This window comes from Anolis carolinensis, unplaced genomic scaffold (genome assembly GCF_035594765.1).
Source record: "Anolis carolinensis isolate JA03-04 unplaced genomic scaffold, rAnoCar3.1.pri scaffold_7, whole genome shotgun sequence".
NCBI classification, from domain to species: domain Eukaryota; kingdom Metazoa; phylum Chordata; class Lepidosauria; order Squamata; family Dactyloidae; genus Anolis; species Anolis carolinensis.
The window spans coordinates 38,151,699-38,168,621 of record NW_026943818.1 but is presented as its reverse complement, the minus strand read 5'-3'; the positions used below and the strand labels follow the sequence as shown (position 1 = coordinate 38,168,621).

The 16,923-nt window shown below is 50.3% G+C and overlaps 2 protein-coding genes and 1 long non-coding RNA gene across 3 annotated transcripts in view; all 3 read left to right on the top strand.

The window, feature by feature from the left end:
* Positions 1–9,446, top strand: part of LOC134293260 (uncharacterized) — a 33,325-nt gene extending 23,879 nt beyond the window's left edge. Inside the window, exons 2-4 of the mRNA XM_062960345.1 lie at positions 7,407–7,658; positions 8,013–8,338; positions 8,976–9,446. Of these exons, the coding sequence (XP_062816415.1) occupies positions 7,417–7,658; positions 8,013–8,338; positions 8,976–9,064 (657 nt within the window). The 5' untranslated portion in view covers positions 7,407–7,416 and the 3' untranslated portion in view covers positions 9,065–9,446. The remainder of the gene's footprint in view (positions 1–7,406; positions 7,659–8,012; positions 8,339–8,975) is intronic.
* Positions 9,447–12,073: 2,627 nt separating this feature from the next.
* The window catches only part of LOC134293261 (uncharacterized), a 17,404-nt gene continuing 12,554 nt past the window's right edge, over positions 12,074–16,923 (top strand). Inside the window, exon 1 of the long non-coding RNA XR_010000279.1 lies at positions 12,074–12,180. This is a non-coding gene — a long non-coding RNA (uncharacterized LOC134293261). The remainder of the gene's footprint in view (positions 12,181–16,923) is intronic.
* Positions 14,247–16,923, top strand: part of LOC134293258 (uncharacterized) — a 5,286-nt gene continuing 2,609 nt past the window's right edge. Inside the window, exon 1 of the mRNA XM_062960339.1 lies at positions 14,247–16,024. Coding sequence (XP_062816409.1) covers positions 14,477–16,024 — 1,548 coding nt within the window. The 5' untranslated portion in view covers positions 14,247–14,476. The remainder of the gene's footprint in view (positions 16,025–16,923) is intronic.

Sequence of the window (16,923 nt, the reverse complement as noted above, 5' to 3'; positions counted from 1 at the left end):
CATGAAGTTGTTATCTCTTGCCTCAGAGTGCAGGGATAATCCACAGTAAACTCCAGTAAAAAGTCTCAATCACCTTCTACTATAAATTATGAAATATAGAACATAAAGTCTTGACTTTTGAACTATCTTTTACAAAGTCCTGGGGGGGGGGAGGGTGGTCACCTCGATCACATTTTCCCCCCTTCGGGGCTTGGAAATGGCTATGAACATTTCCCAAAGCCCCGACATTTCACTGCATGCAGGGCCTCTGCCTTGGTAGATCAGATTGTGCCTTTTTGTTGGAGGGCAGGAGCTTGAAGAGGTGAAAGCTGAGGTTCAGTCAGTGGTGGGTGATCCCATGGTGTTGAAACAGATGTCCCTTGGTCTGGAGTCATGGGAAATGGAGCATGAAGGTGGAGGTGGTGAGGGCTGGGGATGATGGAGGCTGTGATGCAGTACTCCCATTTGGCTGCCTTTTCTTGGCTGCAGCTTGGGCCCCCCTTTGTAGTTGGCAGCTGGGGGCAACTGGGCACAGCTTCTGCGCCTCACAGCACGGCGCCTCCTGGTGACTGCAGGCAGGTCCAGCACTCCAACAGAGGAGACGGAAAGGAGAGAGTGCCTAGGGAAACTAAGGACAGATTATAAGCTCCCCTCCCTCCCCTGGTGGGGTTAGTCAGGGAAGTCACTCATACCTTGTGAGGGCTCCAGCAGTCCTGGGGTTCTTCTTTGGCACAGCTCTGGTGAAAGTGGAACATCCTTCCCTCATGGTGGTCACTGGTAAAATCCTGTTCACTTCTTCTGGGACATCTCCTGCCATGGCGGCCAATTCTGTCCCCTGGTGATGTCATGAGGGCCTCCTTGGCAGCGTCAAAGGCAGACCTGCACTCAGTAGCCCTTTGCCAGGGCAGAACCAGGCCAGCTGGAGGGCACCATACGGTGGTCTGGCCATAAAAGCAAGAATCCTTTCAGCAGTGTCTTAGTCTCTAGCCCCTGAGCCAGGCAGATGGGGCTGCTTCGGGGCTGCTTCCCCCGTGGGGGTCTCAGATCAGCCACAGGTGGGGCTGTCTCTTCTGGGTGACTGGGGGTCCGGGCTTACCCTCACAGGACCATCTCCAATGGCCTCTGGGTTCTAGCTGCTGCATGAAATCCACAGCGCACTCCGAGAGCCCCTACCCAGGTCTTAGAACTGTTCATGGTGGCAGGTATGGATTATGGGTCTTGCAGTCTGGTCTGATGTCCTCAGTCAGGTGGTTGGGTCCGGTCCTCTGGATCTCTTCAGCTGTGCCTGGAAGGTCCCCTGGACTCTGTACTGCCCCCCCTCATAATTAAAGGCAGTTAGAGGGATTTTTAAAACATTCACACGCATGCACTCAGGGAAAGGGAGGGAGAAGGACCCGAAAGGAAGAAAGGAGATTGTTGGGGAACTGTGGAGAGTGAAAGAGTGCCTTTACTATAAAAGTAAACCAGGATTTTGACTGAATGTTTTATAAGGAGAAATGGGGATGCTGGGAAGGAAGGGGGGGGGGGAACTTTGAAAAAGGAGAATGTTGAAGTGCATTTTGGCCTAGGAAAACATGAAGTGGAAGAGAGAGAGAGAGAGAAAAAAAAACTCACATATAGAAAAATACATCAATTCTTCCATCCCCCCCCCTTTTCTCTCTAAGATAAGGGAGGCTTGAGGAGAGAGAGACAAGAAAAAGTTAAAACCACAGAAGCAGCAGGTTTTCTCTGGGGGGGGGGGGTCTCACAAAATATTAGGGCTTGAACCTTTGAAAATAGGGAGGTGAGATGGCACAGAAGAAAAGGGAGAGAGAGAGAGAGAGCATAGCACTAAGCTAGTCCATTCCAGCCCTCCTTCCCAGAAAACTATATATCACTGGTGGCTTTTAAGGCAAAGGGATGAGTAGAGAAGAGTTTACAGCCCACACATTACATAAACACACAAAATTTAACCAACACTTTTCTGGGAGTCCCCCTCCCCCACCCAAATCCTTTGCCATGCTTCCCAGATGGGAGAGAAAGAAAAGGGGAAATTAAGAAACAGAAGCGGCTAAAGGAATGGCCCCCCTCCCCCCTTTTGTAAGGACCAAAGGAAATATAAGACAACACTGAGGTAAAATCTTAGGGATAGTGTGTAGAAAATGGGAACAAAGGGAAATAAGGGATTTTAAAAGGTGAGAAGAGAGGAAGGAGAGGAGAAATGGATTTGAGATTTGAGGGAGAGAGAGAGATTTTCACTCAGGCCGGGGAAGAGAGAGAGAGAGAAAAGAAAAAAAGGGTACAATTTGAGGGTAGGCAAGGCAGAATATCAAGTTGGAGAAGATTTGATTTGAAAGAAGGAAGCAATCCTTGGAGAACTATAGATCTTGGTGGCAGGCTTCAGGACTGAATCTTCTCCCCCCTTTGCCCCTCCAAAAACAGGAAGAGGAAAAAAGTGTCCTCTTTGCACAATCTCCCCGCGGCCCCTCCTTCTCCTCTCTCTCCAAGAGAGGAATGAGCGCAGAGAGAGAGAGAGAGAGAGAGAGAGAGCCTGGTGGGGGCAAGAGAAGGAGGGGGATGGTGGGGCGATTCTTCCCATCTGAGGAAAACTCAGAATGTGGCAGGAGTTGAGTGGCAGGGGCAGATACAATTTGGGGGGGGGGGCATCAGGCTTCAAAGGAACGGCTGGGATGGGGGCTGAGAGAGTGTGACTTGAGAAGAGGAACAGTGTTTTGGATCAGGTGTGTTTCGGGGTGAGAGGGGAGGGGGCTGGGAGCCCTCCTTCACGTTAGACTGGGCTGAACTCTCTGGAGGGGAATTTCTTGGGGGGGGGGGATCCCTGAAGTAAGGGTTCCCTTGGAAGGCCAATTTGGGAGTCCTGGATCAGTGTAGGACTCAGGGTGAGGAGAAAAAGTAGGGATAGGGATTGGGGAGAGGGCAAGCAAATGTGTCCAGAAAATCCTCTGGAGGAGGGGGTAAGGGGAAGTAGGTCTAGAGAGGAGCTTCTGAGGAGGGTAGGTTTGGAGCCCACGTCCCTGCATGGGAAGACTTGGACCCCCTCTCCCCTTCCACTCTCCCTCTGGCTTAAGGCCATGAACATCGCAGCATAAGCAAGCTGGAACCACCTGCCCTCCCCATGGCGAGTCACCTTAGGTCAACACTCCGAATTCGGCGACTCGAGCGGGGGGGGGGGGGGCAAGCTGTTCCCCCTTCAAGGGCCACAAGGGGCCACTTATGTGCTCTGAGTTAGCCCAACCTGGCCTGCACCATGTTTTTCGATGCAAAGCCCACCCCAATTGGCCAGGATCTTGCCCAATGGAGAATCCCTGGGGATGTCTACTGGGGTGGGACACCCTAGATGTGCTGAACAAACACCCATCCTTGGCTCAGCCCCTGCCCAGTACCTGACAGTTAATGGAGTAACGACTCACCCACCGGCTGGATGCAACTCGTCCTTTCAAGAGTTTCCCTACACCAAGGCTGAATGGCTGGCGTTCGTGGAATCCGCAGGTGCCCCGGGAACACAATCGTTCCCCTACCCCACGATCCTTGAACCCGTAATCTTACAAGCCAGACTGTTCTCACACACCACCGGGCGCCAGATGTTCCCGCGTTTCACCAGGAATTTGTTACCGAGCCCTGATCCGAAGTGCAATACCTCCAGAACTCCGCCCACCTGGGTCTCAACAACGGGGCCGGTTCCCTTTTATTTTTACAGGGCGTCCCCTGTTTCACGTTGGCGCTTTTCCTTCGAGGAGCTAAAAATCTGCTTCCTCCTATCTGGCTCCTTTGTTCAGTACCCTGAATCAGATCTAGAGAGAGAAAGGGACTGCCAGAGAAATTTGGATGTGAAATGAGGTCAAATTGTTGGTCGGAGGGCCCTCCTTGCAGCCGTTTCTCTCCCCAACCTGTTCCAGAATATCTGGACCAAGGTCGCCGCTTGGAATTTTAGCCTAGAAATTGATCTTTGGAACTTCCAAGCAAGTCCCTTCGTGGTTGCCAAATTATGTTGTCGACCGCACTTTAGGGGATCGGGCCCTTTAGGAGAGACCCGACCCGGTCCTGAGGGAACGGACCTTGGCGAAGCCAAAAGGAGAATATAAGCCGCAATACAACCTGAAGCTTGAAATGAAGAAGGTCCGCCAAAGATGAAGGAAAATCCGCCAAGGAGTCTTTATTGAGCAATTCAGCTGAAAAGGATGCTAATAGCGATCATTCAATCTACTAGCGTAACATATGTTTCAAATAAAGCCATATTTATACAATGTTTCGGTCTGACAGCCCTTTGAATTTCCCGCCCCGCTTCCCCGCCCATCTGATCGCGGATAGGCTGGGAGGTTGAACGAGGCGGGCTTTCGTTTCCCGCCTTGCTCTGCTGGCCCAATGGGGAGCTACTTTTTGTCCCCACCCGGGCCAATCAGAGAGGAGGAGGCGGGAGCTATTGAAACAATGAGGTGACAGGACAGGAAATATCAGATTAATTCTGGCCCAGCCGATTTCTAAAGGAATTAATGGCACCCATCAAGGATGTCCGGGTCCTGTCACGTTCACAGATCTTAGATATGCCTTTGGGGTGTCAGACGGGAAGTAAAGAAGGGTGGTGATGAGCCGTCATTGACGGGCTCCACAGGGGTGCCTTCCTGAGGCGTCCTGGCCTGGGATATGACAATGTTTGCCTTGGGGGCGAGTCACCTTTAGGAATTTTGGTGACTCAAACCCTATATTGTCCATGCGATCGGAATGAGATTGGATTAAACGGTGGCAGATTATCCTTTTGTTTTTGGGAAGGGAGGTCTGGGTCATAGGGCTAGAGTTCACGTTGGGGTCATAATATTTCCCATTTGATTTCATGATTTGACAATTATATGGGATAGAATGAAAATTAAAATAAAGTTGGAACATAAACCCTGCTGGGAAGAATACATATTTTCCGGGGATCCCAAAGAGTACAAATACATATAGGCAGATAGATAGATTTCAAGGAAATAAAGGAGAATCCATAAAAGTGAGTTACATTGCATAAAGGGGAATCATGAATGATATAAACAATTGAAAATATCTGATAAGAACGAAGTTCATAACATCTGGGGAACCCAATATGGAAATTCATAGAAGTGGAGTTTTAGCAGCATGATTTTACAATTCATGAAGTTGTTATCTCTTGCCTCAGAATGCAGGGATAATCCACAGTAAACTCCAGTAAAAAGTCTCAATCACCTTCTACTATAAATATATGGAATATAGAACATAAAGTCTTGATTTTTGAACTATCTTTTACAAAGTCCTGGAGGGGAGGTCACCTCGATCACAGTGTGAGGAAAAATGTAGAGTTTGGGGCCTAATAGTTTGAAGTGTGAGGAAAAATGTAGAGTTTGGGGCCTAATAGTTTGAAGTGTGAGGAAAAATGTAGAGTTTGGGGCCTAATAGTTTGAAGTGTGAGGAAAAATGTAGAGTTTGGGGCCTAATAGTTTGAAGTGTGAGGAAAAATGTAGAGTTTGGGGCCTAATAGTTTGAAGTGTGAGGAAAAATGTAGAGTTTGGGGCCTAATAGTTTGAAGTGTGAGGAAAAATGTAGAGTTTGGGGCCTAATAGTTTGAAGTGTGAGGAAAAATGTAGAGTTTGGGGCCTAATAGTTTGAAGTGTGAGGAAAAATATAGAGTTTGGGGCCTAATAGTTTGAAGTGTGAGGAAAAATGTAGAGTTTGGGGCCTAATAGTTTGAAGTGTGAGGAAAAATGTAGAGTTTGGGGCCTAATAGTTTGAAGTGTGAGGAAAAATGTAGAGTTTGGGGCCTAATAGTTTGAAGTGTGAGGAAAAATGTAGAGTTTGGGGCCTAATAGTTTGAAGTGTGAGGAAAAATGTAGAGTTTGGGGCCTAATAGTTTGAAGTGTGAGGGAAAATATAGAGTTTGGGGCCTAATAGTTTGAAGTGTGAGGAAAAATGTAGAGTTTGGGGCCTAATAGTTTGAAGTGTGAGGAAAAATGTAGAGTTTGGGGCCTAATAGTTTGAAGTGTGAGGAAAAATGTAGAGTTTGGGGCCTAATAGTTTGAAGTGTGAGGAAAAATGTAGAGTTTGGGGCCTAATAGTTTGAAGTGTGAGGAAAATATAGAGTTTGGGGCCTAATAGTTTGAAGTGTGAGGAAAAATGTAGAGTTTGGGGCCTAATAGTTTGAAGTGTGAGGAAAAATGTAGAGTTTGGGGCCTAATAGTTTGAAGTGTGAGGAAAAATGTAGAGTTTGGGGCCTAATAGTTTGAAGTGTGAGGAAAAATGTAGAGTTTGGGGCCTAATAGTTTGAAGTGTGAGGAAAAATGTAGAGTTTGGGGCCTAATAGTTTGAAGTGTGAGGAAAAATGTAGAGTTTGGGGCCTAATAGTTTGAAGTGTGAGGGAAAATGTAGAGTTTGGGGCCTAATAGTTTGAAGTGTGAGGAAAAATGTAGAGTTTGGGGCCTAATAGTTTGAAGTGTGAGGAAAAATATAGAGTTTGGGGCCTAATAGTTTGAAGTGTGAGGAAAAATGTAGAGTTTGGGGCCTAATAGTTTGAAGTGTGAGGAAAAATGTAGAGTTTGGGGCCTAATAGTTTGAAGTGTGAGGAAAAATGTAGAGTTTGGGGCCTAATAGTTTGAAGTGTGAGGAAAAATGTAGAGTTTGGGGCCTAATAGTTTGAAGTGTGAGGAAAAATGTAGAGTTTGGGGCCTAATAGTTTGAAGTGTGAGGAAAAATGTAGAGTTTGGGGCCTAATAGTTTGAAGTGTGAGGAAAATATAGAGTTTGGGGCCTAATAGTTTGAAGTGTGAGGAAAAATGTAGAGTTTGGGGCCTAATAGTTTGAAGTGTGAGGAAAATATAGAGTTTGGGGCCTAATAGTTTGAAGTGTGAGGGAAAATATAGAGTTTGGGGCCTAATAGTTTGAAGTGTGAGGAAAAATGTAGAGTTTGGGGCCTAATAGTTTGAAGTGTGAGGAAAAATGTAGAGTTTGGGGCCTAATAGTTTGAAGTGTGAGGAAAATATAGAGTTTGGGGCCTAATAGTTTGAAGTGTGAGGGAAAATATAGAGTTTGGGGCCTAATAGTTTGAAGTGTGAGGGAAAATATAGAGTTTGGGGCCTAATAGTTTGAAGTGTGAGGAAAAATGTAGAGTTTGGGGCCTAATAGTTTGAAGTGTGAGGAAAAATGTAGAGTTTGGGGCCTAATAGTTTGAAGTGTGAGGAAAAATGTAGAGTTTGGGGCCTAATAGTTTGAAGTGTGAGGAAAAATATAGAGTTTGGGGCCTAATAGTTTGACGTGTGAGGAAAAATAAAGTTTGGGGCCTATTGGTTGGAATGTGCTTGGAGCCGGATGACCTGAGTCCAAGGGCCGCCCAGTCCGGCTGGGCTCCATCCACCGCGCCAGGCCGCTCTGTCCGCTCTCTCTCTCTCTCTCTCTCTGTCTCTCTGTCTCTCTCTCTCCTCTGGGCAGGGAAGAGGCCATGCGGCCGTGGGGCGCCATGCGGGGCAGCCGGACCGCCCGGTCCTTCCTGAGCCCGGAGGGGAGTCCACGCACCACTCATTCCCAAGGCCCAGGCTGGACGTCGGTGCCCAAGCGGCGGGTCCAGGGCAGAAGCCGGTCAGTGTGGACGGCGTGCTTGGATAATCCGGATTATGGGACAGCGCAGAAGGGTCACCGAAGGCCTTGCTCTGTCTCAGAAGAGCCTTTGGTTTCCGCATCCAGGTCCGCATCTGTTTTGGACTGGATTATACGAGTCTACACTGCCAGGGAATCCGGTTCAAGGAGGAAACTGGATTCTATGTCTGGCCGTGTAGACGGGGTCTTTGGTTCTGCGCGGCCACATCACCCACGAGATCCCTGTTATGATGCGTCTAGATAGCCGTGGTTCTCAGCTGTGGGTCCCTCCCCAGGCCTTTGGGCCTCCCGCTCCCAGGAATCCTCACGGCTGGTTCACTGGCCGGGAATGATGGGAGTTGTAGTCTGCCAAAAAACACCTGGGGAGTCCAGGGTGAGAACCCCTGGCCTGTAGAGAGATGGGTGTCCCTCTGAGTCTCTCTTCTCTCTCTCCTTCCTCAGGGAGGCCTTGCGTCATCTCCATCATCTCCCATCATCCATCTCTCCGTCTATCATCACCCTGTCTCTCTATCCTCTCTCTGTGTCATCTCTCTCTCTCTCTCTTTATCACCTGTCTATCAATCTGTGTTTATCTCTCCTCTCTCTCTCTCTCTCTCTCTCTCTCTCTCTCTCTCTCTCTCTCTCTCTATCTCTCAATGTGTACAGGTCCAACATGCCAACATGCCAAGGCGCACATACAGATGTACAGCTACAACGTGGCCATGGGCGCACACAGACGACCACCAAGAGTCAAATCCGTGTCTTCCCACAACGATCTAGACATACAGGTCAGAGAACAATGATACCGTATTATTGGCTTCTCAGACGCCTTCGATGGCGAGACTCACCCAGAGAAAAGGGAAAAAGCTTTATTTAGAGAAGATCCTAAGGCACACCCCATTGGTGAGAGGTGTTTACATGGTAGATTTTGGGAGGGGAGTGCATGTTGGAAATAAGAACAACGCAACTACCACCAATGTTGTCATAGGCAGTGGATGCTCGCGAATCAAGTCTTGGCGAACGGGGAACTTTGATGGCCGTCCGTCATTGTTCTAAAGGGCTCTGATTTCTTTTCTGTACCAAAATATACATATAGATAGATAGATATTTATACACACACAAAGAGAATACGGCACAAAGCGATCCTGCCGCGACAGCAGGCCCTGCATCAGGATGGAGAAGACGGTACGAGGAGGGAAGGGCTCGGTCTTCCCCTGGCGCTAAGGCCGGTCATGTCCAACTGGCCACGTCCCCCACGAGCCCCCTCCCGCCCCCCACCCACGGGAAGGCCTTCCTGCAGGGTCCCAGGGGTCCTGTTTTCCCTCCAGAAGGGACGTCCCAGGATACCTTTCTCTCTCCGTGACTGTGGAATTTGCATGGCCCCGCCCACTGCCTCTCCCTTAACCCTTTCCTACTCTCTTCTAGGGCACACGGCAAAAAGAGGAATCGGTCAGCAACTGAACATACTTGACAGGTTTGGGAAGAATTCACCATGTACGGACTGGGATGTATAGTTCACCTGCAATCTAAGAGTCCACTAACAACGGACCTGGAACTCACTCGGCACACAGGCCCTCCAGGAAAAAATACTGAAGATCTTTGGGGGAAATTCACCCTGATTTGGGGGAGTTGTAGTCCACCGACATCCAGTGTGAACTCAAACTGATGGATCTGGACCCCACTTGGCCCACAGACCCGATTCCTGGAGGGGTTTGGGGAGAATGGATCTTCTCGGATGGCTCACCGAAAGAGGCGCAGTTGTCCTACTTCTGGGAAACAGCTCTCCCGACGACCGCCAGCTGGAGGCCTTGTCCGCTGCTGCCGCCTTGGTGTTGGTCCCTGCCCACGGTGGCCCTGGCCTGGTGGTCGAGGAGGCTGTGGTGGCGAGCTTGGGCGGCAGTGTCCTCCTCGTTGCCCTCGTCCGCCGCGGCCACTTCTTCGGCCCATTGGGTTAATAAGTGGATGTTCTTCCAAGGGCACCCCCGGTAGACCTCGGTTTCCAGGAGGGCCAAGAGCTGCTCCTGGGCTTCACGGGCCCGCCGGGAGCGCACCTCGAGCCTAGGCACCTCGAAGAAGAGGAAACGGCGGAAGAGGCCGATGAGTTGTAGTTCCCCATCTTCCAGGGTGAACCCAAACACCGATGGATCGGGACCCAACGTGGCCCCCAGTCCTGATTCCGGGAGGGAGGGGTCGGGGGGTGGTCCTACCTCTTCGGAACGGCCTTCCCGACGACCGCCAGCTGGAGGCCTTGTCCGCTGCCACTGCCGCCGCCTTGGTGTGGGTCCCTGCCCACGGTGGCCCTGGCCTGGTGGTCGAGGAGGCTGCGGTGGTGAGCTTGGGCGGTGAAGGAAGGCCGGGGAGGTAGTGGCCGAGGCTGGCACGGCGGTGACAGGCGGACGGTGGCGAGGCGGGAAGGCGAGGGCAGATGTTCCTCTGCCGCCTTGTCCTCCTCATTGCCCTCGTCCGCCGCGGCCTCTTCTTTGGCCCATTGGATTAATAAGTGGATGTTCTTCCAAGGGCACCCCTGGCAGACCTCGGCTTCCAGGAGGGCCAAGAGCTGCTCCTGGGCTTCACGGACCCGCCGGGAGCGCACCTCAAGCCTTGGCAACTCAAAGAAGAGGAAACGGCGGAAGAGGGCAACGAGTTGTAGTTCCCCATCATCCAGGGTGAACCCAAACACCGATGGATTGGGACCCAACTTGGCCCATAGTCCTGATTCCAGGAGGGAGGGGTTTGGGGGGGGGGGTTGGGGGGATGGCCTGCTGAAGGTGGCGTGGTCGTCCTACCTCTTCGGAAGGACCTTCCTGACGACCGCCAGCTGGAGGCCTTGTCCACTGCCACTGCCGCCGCCTTGGTGTGGGTCCCTGCCCACGGTGGCCCTGGCCTGGCGTCCGAGGAGGCTGCGGTGAAGGAAGGCCGGGGAGGTGGTGGCCGAGGCTGGCAGGGTGGTGACAGGCGGACGGTGGCGAGGCGGGGAGGCGAGGGCGGGTGTTGCTGCACCTCCTCCTCCGCTGCCTCGCCCTCCTCGCCGCCCTCCTCCGCCGCCTCCTCTTCTTCGGCCCGTTGGATTAATAAGCGGATCTTCCTCCAAGGGCACCCCCGGCGGACCTCAGCTTCCAGGAGGGCCAAGAGCCGCTCCTGGGCGTCACGGGCCCGCCGGGAGTGCACCTTGAGCCTTGGCAACTCAAAGAAGAGGAAGCGGCGGAAGAGGGCGACGAGGGCCGTCCGCTGGGCCTCGCGCAGAGCCACCACGTCGCACCGGCCTTCCTTCATCGCCGCCCACTGCCGCTCATGGTGTTCCCGGTAGATCTTCCAGGCAGCCTCCTCTAACTTCTGGAACGCCAGGCCGGTCTTCCTGGCGCGGGCTTCGTCGGCACGGGTGGTGGTGGTGGGCAGGGACAGGCGGCGGCAGCAGGGACGGGTGCTCCAGCGGGCGGCTGCTGACCCTGCGGTAAGTTGTGGCCGGCTGGATCGGTGGGAGCTCGACCCCTTCGCTCCACTCGCAGCACTGGTAATGGACCAGTCGCTTCATGGTGTTTCTAGGAAGACGATAAGAGTGAGAGATTAATGAGACAGTCTTTGTGGTGGCCGCTGCCCGGGACAACGGGATGGATCTGGATCCTGGGGAGGGTTTCGGAGGAGAAGGGGGCCTTGGTGCTCCGGATAAGGTGGCGGCAGCGGGGACGGGCGTTCCGGGGCCGAGAGGAGACCCTCCTGTAGTCAGTCCCGGGTGCCGGGTTTGGCTCTGCCGGTGGGGATGGTCCTGAATCACGCCGTGGAGGTGGGAATGCAGCCGAAAACGGGCCCTTAGGTGCCTGGGTTGGAGGTAGTGGAGGCCCCCAATCGCAGCATTGGTAGTGCTCGACTCTCTTCATCTTTCCTCAAGGAAGAAGCAGTGGCAATGAGAGGCGTGAGATGGTCTCCGTGGTGGCTGCTTCCTGGGACAACGGGATGGATCTGGACCCTGGGGAGGGTTTTGGAGGAGAAGGGGGCCTTGGTAGAGAAGGCCCGGATGCCAGACGTTTTGTATGAGATCTATCTATGCACATAATAAAAGTGAATATATATATCTGTCTGTGTGGCTGGGGTGTCCACTTCCTCAGACCATCTCCCACGTCCACACACAGCTCCAGCTCCCTCTGCTCAGGAGACACCCATGGCCTTCTCGTCACACTGACACACTTTAGTTTGCTGTCTCTGCATATCGAGATTTAGATTCCATTGTTCTCCCAACAACTCCTTCCTTCCAGACGGTCACGCACAAACACCAAGACAGAGGCCGAGAAGGTCGAAGGCCAAGCCACGTCGAGGGCCACGTCCTTTCCCTGGAGGTGGAGCAGGAGCCGGGCCAGCGCCAGGGCCTTCTTTCTGGAGGGGTCTCTCCCGTGGGGTCCTCCCAAGGGATGCCGCCCGTCCACGGCTACGCAAGGCCCACGGCAAGGCTCTTTCTGCCCCAAAGGGGACGGAGAACACCTGCCTGCCTCCCCTGGGACCCCCGTCTCCGTCTCCAAGCGCAGGCACAGGCGGGTGGGCTCCGGCCTGAAGACATCATCGCCCTGCAAGAGATACCCGCCCGGAAGTTGGAAGAATCGTACAGACATATTGCAACACGTGGCTGATGTACTGAATGGTAAAATAATATTAATATATTATTAATAATGATTTATTATTATTATTATACAGACATATTGTAACATATGCATTGTAAAACATTATTAATATATTATTATTTTATGAACATATTGCAACACATGCCAAACATACAGAATTGTAAAATAATATATTATTGATAATGACTTATTATTACTGTGATTATACAGACATATGGAAACACATATTGGATGTACTGAATTGTAAAATATTATTAATACACTAGTATATATATTACAAAACACACACACATATATAGTATAATATTAACATATAATAATAATATATGTTTTATATACATATTTTGGTATATATATATCTATATATCTATATATATAAAAGAGTGATGGCATCACGGCGACCAACAAAACAACAAAACTACAGGCCCCCCAACTTCAAAATTTGGCAACACAACCCATCATCCACGCCTCTAGGTTGATACAACAAAAAGAAAAGAAAAATAAAGTCCTAATTAGAGGGAGAGGAATAATTGTTTTTATCCAGTTGCTGCCAGTTTAGAGGGCTAATCTCTGCCCACTTGGTCTCCTAGCAACCAACTCAGCCCAGGGGACAGGCACAGTTAGGTCTCACTTAGGCTTCTTCCACAGATTATCTAACTTGCACTGGATTATATGGCAGTGTAGACTCAAGGCCCTTCCACACAACTATATAACCCATTTAGAATCTTATATTATCTGCTTTGCACTGGATTATCTTGACTCCACACTGTCATATAATCCACTTCATTTTATACAGCCGTGAAGAAGGAGCCTCATATAATCCAGTTCTAAGCAGATAATATAAGATTATCAGTATACAGTAGAGTCTCACTTATCCAACATAAACAGGCCGGCAGGATAAGTGAATATGTTGGATAATAAGAAGGGATTCAGGAAAAGCCGATTAAACATCAAATTAGGTAATAGTTATACAAATTAAGCACCAAAACATCATATTATACAACAAATTTGACAGAAAAGGTAGTTCCACGCACAGTAATGTTATGTAGTAATTACAGTAGAGTCTCACTTATCCAACACCCGCTTATCCAATGTTCTGGATTATCCAACACATTTTTGTAGTCAATGTTTTCAATATATCGTGATATTTTGGTGCTAAATTCATAAATACAGTAATTACTACATAGCATTACTGCGTATTGAACTACTTTTTCTGTCAAATTTGTTGTATAACATGATGTTTTGGTGTTTCATTTGTAAAATCATAACCTAATTTGATGTTTAATAGGCTTATCCTTAATCCCTCCTTATTATCCAACATATTCGCTTATCCAACATTCTGCCGGCCCGTTTATGTTGGATAAGTGAGACTACTGTACTGTATTTACAAATTTACCACTAAAATATCACAATGAATTTAAAACACCGACTACAAAAACATTGATTATGAAAAGGCAAACTGCGTTGGATAATCCAGAACATTGTATAAGCAAATGTTGGATAAGTGAGATTCTACTTTGATATGAAATAATTTCTGGGATAGAATAATGCACAACAATATAATCTCTAAAACCAGGACAGTAAATAAAGAAATAAAGAAAGTAAATAAAGCAGTGAAATTGGAAATTCCACAAAGGAAACAATCAGGGCCAGTTAACACCTCCCAAGAAAGGATTCTTCCAGAAAGGAAGCTGAGAAGGCAGTGAAGCACTGTGTATTACCAAAGTCATTATTATTACTATCATTACTATCATTGCTATTATTATTATTATTATTATTATTATTAGTAGTAGTAGTAGTAGTATTGTGTTGCGGTCCACCATGAAAATGAATACAATCTGGCTCCAAGTATTCAAAAACACTAAAATCAGAATATATAAAAATTAATGTGGTATAATAAAACAGAACAATACAATCTCTAAAATCAGAACACTAAATAAAGAACAACACTCTGAAAACAGGAGAATTCCAAACAGGAAACAATCAGGGCCAGCTAACACCTCCCAACCAAGTATTCCCATCATCAAAGTCTGGCAACTCCTCTGTTTTCTCAGGGCCGCTCCATGTAGTCATCCCGCATGATTTTTATATATATATATATGTCAGAACCCTGCTACTAGAGCCTGGATGTGGCTCTGAGTTTCAGGGTCACTGACATTGATAAGACACCTGCGTCCCAGGACTCGGAGGAGAAACGGCTGATGGACTTGGCGGGGAATTTGCGCGGGGTTTTACTGAGCGGGAAGAGACTGTTCAAATGAGGGGGAGGGTATATAAAGGAGGGTTGGCCGGAGCCTCCCATTCTTGGCTTTTCTGATGTTCATGTTTCCTACAGTAAAAGTTCCTGGTGATACCACAGAGAGTCTCGTGTGTTCATTCAGGAGCGGCTGTGGTGAGCTGACACTAAGCCAAGAATACGGACACCATCCCGCTGTAGCGGTGAGGTGTAACATGCAAGTGGAGGATGAAGAGCTCTTGGGCGCCGGAGGAGGAAGGTCGGAAAGGGCCACTCCCGAGACGGACGCTGAGTTCCACCAGCTGGCGGCCCTGGCGTCATCCACCGCTTATGCCCAGCCAAATGGGGTAACCCAGAGGCGCGGAGTGGTGCGGGGAGATAGCACCGGAGGAGAGGAAGGTTCACCTTCCCCAGGCCCGCAAAAGATGGTGTTTCTGGAGGAGAGGATGTCGGCGATGGAGACCACCCTGGCAGTGATGTCGAGGGCGATGGAGCGCCTGGCGGTTTTGGCGGAGCCGGAGCGAGGAAGGGAACTCCGGGCTAGCTCAATGTGGGACGTGAGCATGGGAAGCAGCCAGGGCTTTGCAGACCTCCCAGCACCGAAGGGAAGGGAAATGCGAAAGGAGCCCGGTGCCCGGCCCAAGATCCAAACGAGCCTGACGCGGGTGGAGGAGAGTGACGACGAAGGGGAAAAGCCTCCGAGAATCCCGGCTACGCTCCCAACTGAGACCCTGGTGCCCCTGGCGAATGCCGGGCGTGGCACAGGACAAAGGGAAGCAGCAGCGGGGCCCACTGGCCCGCAAGGGGGCTTGCGACGGGCGGAGAATTGGGGATTGCCACCACAGGGACCCCTACCGAGACGAGAGGAACTAAGGATCGAGTTTGGGGGAGAGTCCTCTGAACTGGATTTTTTCCTGACCACGGTGAGGGGCTATATGGAGGACAATGCCCACACTTTTAGAACGGAATCCAGCCGGGTACGGGCCATTGGTGCAGTGTTGAAGAGGGGAGCGGCCAGCTGGTACGTTCAACTACACGCGCGGCGCGACCCATGTCTGGGGTCACTCCGACGCTTTATGGGGGCCCTGGAGACCCGTTTCCGAGATCCACTGGAGCAGATCCGGGCGAGGGAGGAGTTGAAGACCGTCTCCCAGGGGCAGAGGTCGGTATCTGAGTATGCGGAGGAGTTCCAATGCCTCGCTGAAAAGGTGCCGGAATGGTCTGCAGTGACAAAGATAGAACTCTTCAAAGAGGGGCTCAGGCGGGAGATCCTCTCCTGGGCGGTGCATCGTGATGAGCCTGACACACTGCGCGGATGGATTCAGCTGGCGGGGCGCATCGAGACATCGCTGGCCCAGGCGAGGAGGCACCGAGGAGGGCTACAGCAGCGGCCGCAGATGAAAGAGGGGAGCCGGAAGGAGGGATCAACCCCAGCCGGGAGGAGAACGGAGCCGACAGGGAACGTGAGCACCAGCAGGAGGGGCTGCTTCGTGTGCGGCCGTTTGGGCCACAGGGCTGCCGAGTGCTGGCAGAGAAAAGGGGAAGGCGGAGGCCCGCCCAAACCAAGAGCCGTGGCAGGGAAACGCGCCGAGGAAGAACCACCGATGAGGCACCACTCGGGGGGGTTGGTAAGTCAGGACAAAGCCATGATAGTGGTCCCCATTCAGCTGGAAAGTGGCAGCAAACAAGCAACCTGCAAAGCATTTGTGGATTGTGGATGTTCCAGGAACATCATCTCCCCTGAATTAGCCGAGGGATTGGGATGCGAAAGAACGAACCTAGAATCCCCAATAGCTTTTTCGCAGTTGGACGGATCCACAGCATCGGGATCATTAGCTAAGTACAGTGCCGAAGATGTAAAGTGTAAGATAGGGAGTTGGGAAGGAAAGGTGTCATTTGTGATATCACAAATAGCCAGCTATAATGTTATACTAGGCATGCCATGGCTGGGGCAGGCCAACCCGCAAATCAACTGGGAGGATAAGAGCATGATCTTCAGGATGAAGTTGGAAGGAGGGAGCCAGGAAGTGGAAAGGGAGCCGGGGAAAAGGGGGGAGGAAGACTCTATCAGGATAGCAGAACTGGCAGATAAATTACCCCCAGAGTATCGGGATTTTGTGGACGTATTTGATGAGAAGGAAGCAGACAGTTTCCCACCGAAGCGGAGAGTTGAAGTGAAGATAGAGCTAGTCCCAGGAGCAGAGCTTCCTAAGGCAAAAATATACCCAATGTCGGCTAGGGAAAAGGAGGAACTGAGAAAATACATTGATAAAAACCTAGCGAGGGGTTTCATAGAGCCTTCAAATTCCCCTCTAGGGGCGCCTGTGTTGTTCAGGCGCAAAAAGGACCAAACGCTGAGGCTCTGCATTGACTACAGGGGCCTGAATGCAATCAGTTCTGGAAATAAATACCCCCTACCTTTAGTGAAGGACTTGATCGCCCAGTTATCGGAGGGACAGATATTCACTAAATTGGACTTAATTGAAGCGTACCATAAATTGCAGATTAAACCAGAGGACAGGTGGAA